The sequence below is a fragment of the Rhincodon typus genome, chromosome 44, assembly GCF_021869965.1.
Source record: "Rhincodon typus isolate 14 chromosome 44, sRhiTyp1.1, whole genome shotgun sequence".
Classification (NCBI taxonomy): Eukaryota; Metazoa; Chordata; class Chondrichthyes; order Orectolobiformes; family Rhincodontidae; genus Rhincodon; species Rhincodon typus.
In genome coordinates this window covers 112,326-121,996 of record NC_063375.1, presented here as the reverse complement: position 1 = coordinate 121,996, position 9,671 = coordinate 112,326, and the positions used below count along the sequence as shown (strand labels likewise).

The 9,671-nt window shown below is 53.5% G+C and overlaps 1 protein-coding gene across 1 annotated transcript in view; it reads left to right on the top strand.

Moving 5' to 3' along the window:
- The window catches only part of LOC109926218 (filamin-A-like), a 40,192-nt gene that overhangs the window by 15,155 nt on the left and 15,366 nt on the right, over positions 1–9,671 (top strand). Inside the window, exons 19-24 of the mRNA XM_048619923.1 lie at positions 40–239; positions 582–605; positions 5,145–5,392; positions 7,374–7,442; positions 8,385–8,484; positions 9,256–9,396. Of these exons, the coding sequence (XP_048475880.1) occupies positions 40–239; positions 582–605; positions 5,145–5,392; positions 7,374–7,442; positions 8,385–8,484; positions 9,256–9,396 (782 nt within the window). The remainder of the gene's footprint in view (positions 1–39; positions 240–581; positions 606–5,144; positions 5,393–7,373; positions 7,443–8,384; positions 8,485–9,255; positions 9,397–9,671) is intronic.

Genomic DNA, 9,671 nt, shown 5'->3' with positions numbered 1-9,671 from the left:
CCAATCTCTCTCTCTCCCCCCCACCCCCGCCTCCCTTTCCTACCTGCAGGACCCTGATGGCGTACCAAAGAAGGCGAACATTCGGGATAACCACGATGGCACCTACACCATCTCCTACGTGCCCGCCGTCACTGGCCGCTACACCATCCTCATCAAATATGGCGGCGACGAGATCCCGTACTCCCCCTACCGCATCAGGGCCTTGCCCACCGGAGATGCCAGCAAGTGTACCGTGACCGGTGAGTGTCCACACCGTCACCGTCTCTCTCACTCTCACTCTCTCTCTCTGTCTCTATCGAACACGTTTGCCACGGCTCCCCACCCTCCCGTTTGTACCTTCAGCCCCCCCCAACCCTCAACCTCACTCCACAGTCCTCCCGACCCCCGACCTCCTTGCTCCTTTTGCACACAAATTCTCCACCACTTCATCTCGCTGCTCTCGGTTGTCTCGTTTCTCTTCCTCGTTAACTCTTTCTCTCTTTTGGTTCATGAAATGGTTTATTTTGTTTTTTGTTGAGCACCGTTTTTTAATCCTGTGTGTCTCACTTGATCTTTCCTTGCTCTCTGCCCTTTCACCTCAGTGTCAATCGGAGGTCACGGGTTAGGTAAGCTGCTTCGGCCTTGTATCGTGTCAAGTTTCCCCCCCTCCCCTCCTTTAACCCCTTCTAAAAGGATACCTCCTCGGGAAAATAAGATGCCTCTTTTTTTCTCCCCCATTCTATCCAAAACAATTTTTGAGCCTGTGCTGATCACAACCCTGTGTTTTTTTTTATTTTGGGCCAGAGGATCTCTGGTTGTCGAGTGACCGTCCTCCATGTTTAGTCGGCCATTTTATTCTGCCCACAAGCTGGCCAGTGGCCCCCCTTCCAATTGGCAAAGCCGATTGAGGGCTTCTCCCATGTACACCCCTCTTCTTCTATCACCGCCTGTAACTTAATTTATTTATTTTTATTTTTTTTTATTGGAGTTTTTTTTGTCAGTCAATAACTGTGAACAGCATTGGCCCAATCTCTGAAGGTCTTGCCAATGTCCGTTGTCAGCCATTATTGAGGTTTCTCTCTCACCCCACACACCCATCCTTTCCGTCGATGCATCTTCTCCCACTTGCCTCTAAATATCCTTTTGTATTTCTCTTCTGTATACTCTAGTGTGTTTTAAACGCCACAACTATCCCTCCCCTCAGTCTCTCTCACTGGATTAACCCTTGGTGATCGAGGGTTTGTAGGATGTTAGTTATACCATTTCTGCCCTCCACAAACCCTAGAGGAATTGCGGTGTCTCCTTTTACCAGGAAAAAATTCTGCTCCCCCCCCCACCACCGCCAACAAACTTATGCTCAGGAGATGGGTAATATAGAGGGATTCTGTCAGCCATCTTGCATAGGGGGAGGTCTGATGTGTGGGAGGGCCTGGAGAAATGATGGATGGGTTGGATGGTCAAAAATCTGGGACAAACAGAACATTGCACATGTGTTGGAAAATGCAGGCCGAATGGCTTTAATTTGTGTCTATGTTCCTCCTTTCTCTCCACATCACCCCCTTGTGTTGTCAGTTGGTTGAATAGCGCAAGATGGTGGTGGTGTCAGTAACGTCACTGGGATGGGAGTCTGAACACATCCCCCATCCTTACCTGATCTGGGCCTACACGTGACTCCAGATGTCCCCTTACCACCCCCACAGCAATGACTGTCACTCTGACTAGGCCCAAGCAAGATACATCAAGGGGGCATTTGGGTGTTGGGGGTGGGTGCAGAGGGACAGATCCTGGAGTGTTTGGGGGGATGATGGGGGTGGGGGGGTGGTCTGTTGGTATTGGTGTTAGAGGATTGCATTGCTGTCAGGGACACCCCCCCACTCCACTTATTTTGGAGTGAGAAGTAGGCCTCACTCCCACTTCCGGTTGCCCCAGAAGTGACACAGAGAGGTGAGGTTGCATTTTCTTCTTCTGAGAGAAATTCTTTCAAATTTCCTGTCTTCCACCAACACCCGCCCTCCCATGCGCCCCTCCCCCACAAAAATAAACCAACAAGATTGGGGTTTCCTTGAGCTGTTTGTCATTATCCCAAGTTGACCCTTGACCTCTTGCATTCCTTGGAACTTGACACTGACACTGGCAAGGCCTCCCCTTTTTATTTTTCTTGTTTGTTTTCTGTTTTTGTTTTGTTTTGTTTGGACCTTTTTCTGAAAAAAAAACAGTGCATGAGGTTCTGCCGTCATCTCTAACCTCCCTGTGACTGGTGCGGCCATCCATGGGTTTTTAAAGGTGGCCGCTGGTGCGCGCGTGTGTCTCTCTCTGTGTGTGAGTGTATGTGTCTGCCTGCATCTCATCGAAGCCTTGCTTCCTGCAACGTACTTCTCCAAACATCTCAGAACTCTGGTCTTTCGGGCGTCAATCATCTCCAAAGCTACACGCCCCCCCACCATCAACCACCACCACCACCAACCCCCCCACACACGCCACCCTTTTGCCCTGTCTCCTACTCCAATCTGGTCTCCTCCCCACCATGGCTATGACTTATTGGCAAACCCTGTAACTCCTCTCCCCGGCACCATTTTGTGTAGGAGTCAGAGTGCTGGTTGAAAACAATTGGAGTGCAGTCCCACAGCGAGGAATGGCGCTATTGGGAAAGGCAGAAGATGCAAGCCCAGGGGCAAACACGGCTCAGTGCAGAGATGGGAGCGGGGGCCAGATGGGAGAGGGAGGGGGGAGAGCCGCTTTGGAACTCAGCTTGAGAGAAACGTGCAGCGACCCTGGGCAGGTTTGTCCACCACTGTTGGAGGAAGCAGCTAACAGTTAACATGCGTGGGATCTCACCGTCTGTTCAATGGAGGCATTGGTGGCAAGAATAGGGACGTTACTCAGTGCCTGAGGAGCCAGACATCAAGGGCCTGGTTTGCGGTTGAGGAGATCAGTTGCGGAGGGTGCGAGGGGGTTTTCCCCCTCGTCCTACCGTGAGTGTCTCTGTTCTCAGGAGTGGGGTTTGGTGAACTGGGGAGATATTGGAGGATGACTGGGATTTGGCCAGAATTGAATCCGATTTGAGGGGTAGAGGCTGTTCCCATTTGCTGAGGGCACTGGGGTAATGGCAGTGGGCTGGAGGTGTGGGCGGCACAGAAATTTGGAGCGGGGAGCCCCTGGTTTTCGTGAAATGATGTCCAAATGGGAAGAGGCAGCTTGGAGCATATGGGTCAAATGGCCAGGTCATGTGGCCATAAGGACTCCACACAGGGGTTTGGTTGGAGCGGAAGGGCACTGAGAGAGATTTGAGGTGTGCGGGAGGTAGGGGTGAAAGTTTGGGATCTTGCCCACGAGAGTCACCAAATCTCTTATCCCATGTTTCTGGAAGCGGGATAGCAGACGCCTGTGCGAGCAGGTCTGGTGTGTTTGGAGGTCGTTGTCCCACCCGTATTGAACACCAAACACCCCACCCCAACGTCCTCCCCATCCCCTACCACTCCTGCATGCTTCCCCTCCTCTGCTGCTATTGGCTGCAAACTAACCTTCGACCTTGCCATGGCTCCCACTGGTGAATGGAGGCTTGCTGTAATTGGTGCTTGGCTGGCAGTAGTGATGGGCTCTTGGTTTGCTGTATCGGATTGGACACGGTTCGAGTGGACACTCGCCCTTGGGCGATCTCGGTAGGCGGGAGGGGGTGACTGGAGGGTTTCAGGGTGGGGTGGGTGGTGGGGGAGGCGGTGACCGGAGTTGGGGAATGGAGGGAGGAAACGGTTGAGGGAGGTGCACATGAAGAGTGTAGTGAGGTTCTGTGCCCCCATCCCCCTCCCACCCTTGAACCCAGGTCACATTGAAGGACTTCAGGTCAGAAAACATGTAGACATTATTCCTCAAACCCCGCCCCCCCACCCCCAAATCAGATATTACCCTCTGTCTTGGATCTTAGACCAGGGGAGAGTTTGGGGAGCGGGGTGCGGGGGTGGGGGAGTGAAACCAGCAGCCCCCTGAGCTGCGGATTTCGGGAACAGTTACTGAGCCTCTACAGCATTGTTCCTTTGCTGTTTCTACTCTTGGTGGGGGGGGTAGTTAGGGGTTCGGGGGGGTTGAAGCGAGAACAGAACTGCCTGCCTGGGTTGGGGGAGGGGGCGCCCATCACCACCCACACTCCCCTCGCCTCCAGCACCTACCGAGATGTCAAGGGCGCGTGGAGTGGAGGCTTGAGCATGTGGGATCTTTGCATTGTCCGTCTGCTCCTGGTTTTTGTGTCTGGTGGAGGTGGGGGCTGGTGGGGGAGGAAGGAGCTGGCTCAATGGTAGACGCCACAAACCAAAGCACCCCAACCCCACCCATCCAATTCCCCGGGGGTAAACTGGATGCTGACCTGTAAGGAGGACACTCACCGTTTGAACGGAGCAGGTGAGTGGTGCACCTCATCACCCCAGCGGCAGAGGGGGATGATGGGGCGGGATAGGTGTGAAGATTGGATGAGACTCTTGCCCCAACCCCTTACCCCTCAGTGTTGGTAATCATGGTGAAGTGGACTGATCCTTGTGTTCAATTTTGTCAGGTGATAGTGGGAGGAACACTGCTCCACCCAGACCTAGGTCAACCTGCCTGTCCGTCAATTTCCTGAGCTCCTGTTGAGCCAGTTCCTCACAGGGTAGGGGTGGGGTTTGGGGGTGCATTTGTCATTTTTCTTTTGTGTGTCTCCAAGTCTGAAGGGTTATATATTTAAAAAACGTGCTTCTCTCTTCTTGCCTCTATCTCTCCAATTCTCTCCCTTGTTCTTGCTCTCTCTCCCTTTCTCATTCTCTCTCTCTCTCGCACTCTCCTACTCTCACTCTCCCCTCATGTCTCTTGCGCTCTTATTCTCTCTTACATTTACCCGTCCCCATACTTCCTCTCCTCACCCCCTTTTTCCTTCCTCCCTCTCTCTCCCCCTTCCCTCTTTTACTCTTCCCCTTCCCTCTCTTTTCTCTTTCCTCCCTTCCCCCCCCAATCCTCTCTCTGCCACTTCCCTCCCCTCTCCCCCCTCCCCCCCCCCCACTTTCCACTCCCCTCGCCTTCTTCGTCTCTCTCTCTCTCTACCCCCCTCCCCCTCCCCCCACCTCTCCCGTGTCCCCGTCCGCCTCTCTGTTTTCTGTGGTGTTGGGGGTTGGGGGTGGGGTTCTGTAAACCCCTGTTACCAGGCACTGGCATGGGGCCGACCATTCAGATTGGCGAAGAGACCCTGATCACGGTTGATGCCAAGGCAGCAGGCAAGGGCAAGGTAACATGCACCGTGTGTACGCCGGACGGTTCTGAGGCTGATGTCGACGTGGTGGAGAATGAGGATGGAACCTTTGACATCTTCTACACGGCTCCCCAGCCCGGAAAATACGTCATCTGTGTGCGCTTCGGGGGAGAGCACATCCCTAACAGCCCCTTCCAGGTCACGGTGAGTAACCTCCCCTCAGAGGGCATGTGTATGGGTGAAGGGGGGGTATTGGGTATGTGTGTCCTGTCCATCTTGGAGCTATAGGGAGGGGCTGAATAGGCTGGGGCTATTTTCCCTGGTGTGTCGGAGGCTGAGGGGTGACCTTACAGAGGTTTATACAATCATGACGGGCATGGATAGGGTAAATAGTCGAGATCTTTTCCCCAGGGTTAAAACTGAGGGTTAAAGTGAGAAGGCAGAGATTTAAAAGGTTCTTTCACACAGAGGGTGGTATGTGTATGGAATGAGTTGCCAGAGAAAGTTGTGGGGGCTGGTACAATGACAACATTTAAAAGGCATCTGGATGGGAACATGGATAGGAAGGGTTTAGAGGGATATGGGCCAAATGCTGGTAAATGGGACTGGATTAATTTAGGATATCTGGGTCAGCACGGACAGGTTGGACCGAAGGGTCTGTTTCTGTGCTGTACAGCCCCAGGACTTCATTGAACGATGCCTGAGTTCACAATTATCCTGCTCACAAATCTCCTCTTCCCCCATCCCCCACCACCATAACTTTTCAACCCCCCACCCCAAAAAAAATGGGATGGATGGAGGAGCAGATGTCAGCCATTCAGCCCATCGAGTGTGTTCTGCCTATCGATGCGATCATGGCTGAACTGATCATCCTCAACTCCACTTGCCTGCCTGCTCCCCATAACCATTGATTTCCCGCCCCCCCCTTACAGATTAAAAATATCTCTATCACAGCTTTGAATATACTGAATGACCCAGCCCCAACAGCCCTCTGCGGTAAAGAATTCCACAGACTCACTCCCCTCGCCATCTCAGTCTCCAGTGGGCGACCCCCTTACTCTGAGATGATGCCCCTCTAGTTCTAGACTCTCCCACACAAGGGGAAACAACCTCTCCGCTTCTCCCCTGTCAAGCTCCTCCTAAGAATCTCGTCTGTTTCAATAAGGTTGCCTCTCGTTCTTCTAAACCCCAACAAGTACAGGCCCAACCTACTCACCCTCTCCTCGTAAAACGCAGGAACAGTCAAGTGAACCTCCTCTGGGCTGCCTCCAACGCCAGTCTGTCTTTCTGCGGATAAGGAGACACGAAACTGTTCACAGCATTGCAGCTGTGGCCTGTCTAACAAACTGAAGCATAATAGTTGGTGACTGTAACATAGAGCGTTAATGAGAGAAAACGTAGGAACTGAATAGCAGACTTACACCAGAACAGGTCAGAGAAGCTCCCCTCTGCTGGGGTCTGTCTCCTGAGGAGAGGGTGAGCAGGTTAGATCTGGTCCCATTGGAGTTTAGTAGAACGAGAGGGTGATAGCATTGAAACGTCACAGATCCTGAGGGGAGGGGGGGAATTGACAGGGTGGAGGCTGAGAGGATATTTACCCCACACCTCCCCACACTTTCGGAGGGAAACCAGAGCGAGAGAAAGGGGCATGGTTTCCGAACGTGGGTGACTCCCCATTGAAGACGGTGATGAAGAGGGGGTATCTTCTATCGGAGGGTGGGGAAGTCTGAAATCCTGCCCCCCAGAGAGCAGGGGTGTGGGTGAGGGAGACAGGGGCAATGGGGCAGTGAATATATTCAAGGCTGAGTTAGAATTTGGATTGAGAAGAGTGGTTATGGTTGGGTGGGGGGCAAGATGATGGTCAGCAAAATGGGGCTGGTACCACACACTCAAATCAGCTGCCATTGTGTTGAAAGAGGGTGGTGGGGGGGTAGCGGTGGTGGTGGGAAGGTCGAGGGGCCTGGGTGAGCGGTTCTCTCGATCCCTGAGTTGGGGAGGGAGGACCATGCCTGTGACTGGGTCGGGTTCCAGGTACAGATAGCTACGCTGAGGTCCAGCCTTACATGGAGGGGGTCTTTCTGGAGGAGGAGGCTGAGGGAAGGGAAGGGGAGGTTGGAGGGGAGCGAACCCACCTCCCCAGTGTGACGAGTTCTCTAAGCTGCTGTCCTCTCTTATTCCGTGACAGGCGACGGAAGGAGAAGGAATTACACCTCAACAGCTACAACAACAAAGGACAGCACCCAATTACGGATGGGTACTGCATCATTTCCTGTCTCTCTGCCCTCGTCTGTCATCGCATTAGTGCCCCTGCCCCCCAACCTGGACCGAAACCAGAGACCATCCCCTCCTTTGACCCCAGAATTGGGGCGAAATAGGAGTTGGAAAAGGGTGCTAGAACCAATGGGGAGATTGGCCTCCTCACCGAGCAGGGCCGCTCTAGCAGGAGTAGGTGGTCACCATGGCAACACCCAGACGGAGGCCGTTCGGCCCATCATGTCTCTGACTGTTCTGTTGGGGGGGTGTTGGGGGAATGGGGACCTGCCTCGGGGTCAGTTCAGAAACATTGGAATCTCCTCCCTTTGGGCATTTCAATATTCCAGTGAGTGGGATGGGCAAGGGGGAACTGGACCACATTCAGAGATGTTACAGAGGGAGTTTTACTCTGTAAATAACCCTGTGCTGTCCTCGTCCTGGGAGTGTTTGATGTGGGGGACAGTGTAGAGGGAGTTTTACTCTGTATCTAACCCTGTGCTGTCCTCGTCCTGGGAGTGTTTGATGTGGGGGACAGTGTAGAGGGAGCTTTATTTCCAGATTAAAAGAGCATGGGTCTCTATTGTTTTGGGCATTAATTTCCAAACTTGCCCTGTTGTTAATCTTGGTGTCAACGTTTGATCCTTTTAACTGGGCCCTGGCAGGTTTTGAGGCAGGGCGTTGGTGAATGTGCCATTCCCAGGGCCCAGGTGATGGTGGAAGGTGCGGGGGCGAATCATTCTCTCAAACCTCAGGTGCCTCATTGGAGACAGATACAAGCCCTACCACACCCTAACCACCCCTCCGCAACCGCACCCTCACCCCCAGCCAACCCTACCCCCGCCCCTCCCCAAACATAGCGTTCAATCTGGGTTCGGGATCTGAGCCTAGCTCTTTGTTTCATCGTGACCAATGTTGTCATCTCCTTCCCCCGGTCCATCCACAGGCTCCAGAGCGGCCTCTCAGTGTGAATGGTATGGACACGGCTGACCTTCGACCATTTGACCTGGTCATTCCTTTCACCATCAAGAAGGGCGAGATCACAGGTGAGAAGTTGGGGATTATCTTTTCTTTTTGTTCCTGGGCATTTCCAGCTAAACCTGTCTTGGGGCCTGGATGAGAAAAGGTTCAGGTTTCGGCCTAAAGCAGGTCCCATTCAGGCCTCCCTCCTCGAGCCTATTACACAGGAATAGGAGGCTATTCAGCCCCTCTCCTCGAGCCTGTTACACATGAACAGAAGGAGGCCATTCAGCCCCCTCCTCGAGCCTGTTACACATTCCACAAGTTCGAACTGCTTTTGCCTCACTGCATTCAGAAAGGTTTCGTGATTGCAAACCCCCAAACCTCTTGTTCAATATATGTACCTCCCCAGGCCCCTTCCCCGACATGCCTGGGGCGAAAGGAACGGGCAGCTCCTGAGGATAACGTCCTCCCAATTCGCCTGCACGTGGCTTGAAATGACCCCAGCTCCTTTAGCTTGGAAAGAGATGAAAGTTCAGGGTGTCCTTGAGCAAGCCCCTTGGTGATCTCTCCCTATTAATGTACAGCCTCGACACTGTCTCATTAAGTGATCTTGTGTGCGGAACCTGATCCAATGTGTTTTGGTAATCCGAAGGGATTATATCTAAAATTACCCCCTCTATCCACCTCAGAGCATTTGAGTGAACCTCTGAGACCTGGTTTACCTTTGCAGACACTGAAGCTGGTGACAGCCAGAGATCTTCGGCCAAGCTTTGAGACGCTGGTGCGGAGAGTTGACATGTTTATGTTTCTCTCTCTCTCTGTCTGCCCCTCACTTTCTCTCTCTGGTTTATCAGGGGAGGTCCGAATGCCATCCAAGTTAACGGCCAAACCGGACATTGTGGACAATAAGGACGGAACTGTGACAGTGAAGTTTGCCCCCACTGAGAAAGGTCTGCACGAGATGGACATCAAATGTGATGGCAACCACATCCCAGGTGACGGAGCGCCGCACTGTCGGAGGGTCAGCGCTGAGGGGGTGCCGCGCTGTGGGAGAGTCAGCGCTGAGGGAGCGCCGCGCTGTCGGAGGGTCAGTGCTGAGGGAGGGTCAGCGCTCAGGGAGCGGGCACTTTTGGAGGGTCAGCATTGAGGGAGGGTCAGCGCTGAGGGAGCGCCCAGCTGTCGGAGGGTCAGCCGTGAGGGAGGGGCAGGGCCGGGGGAGCCCCGCGCTGTTGGAGGGTCAGCATTGAGGGAGGGCCGCGCTGTCGGAGGG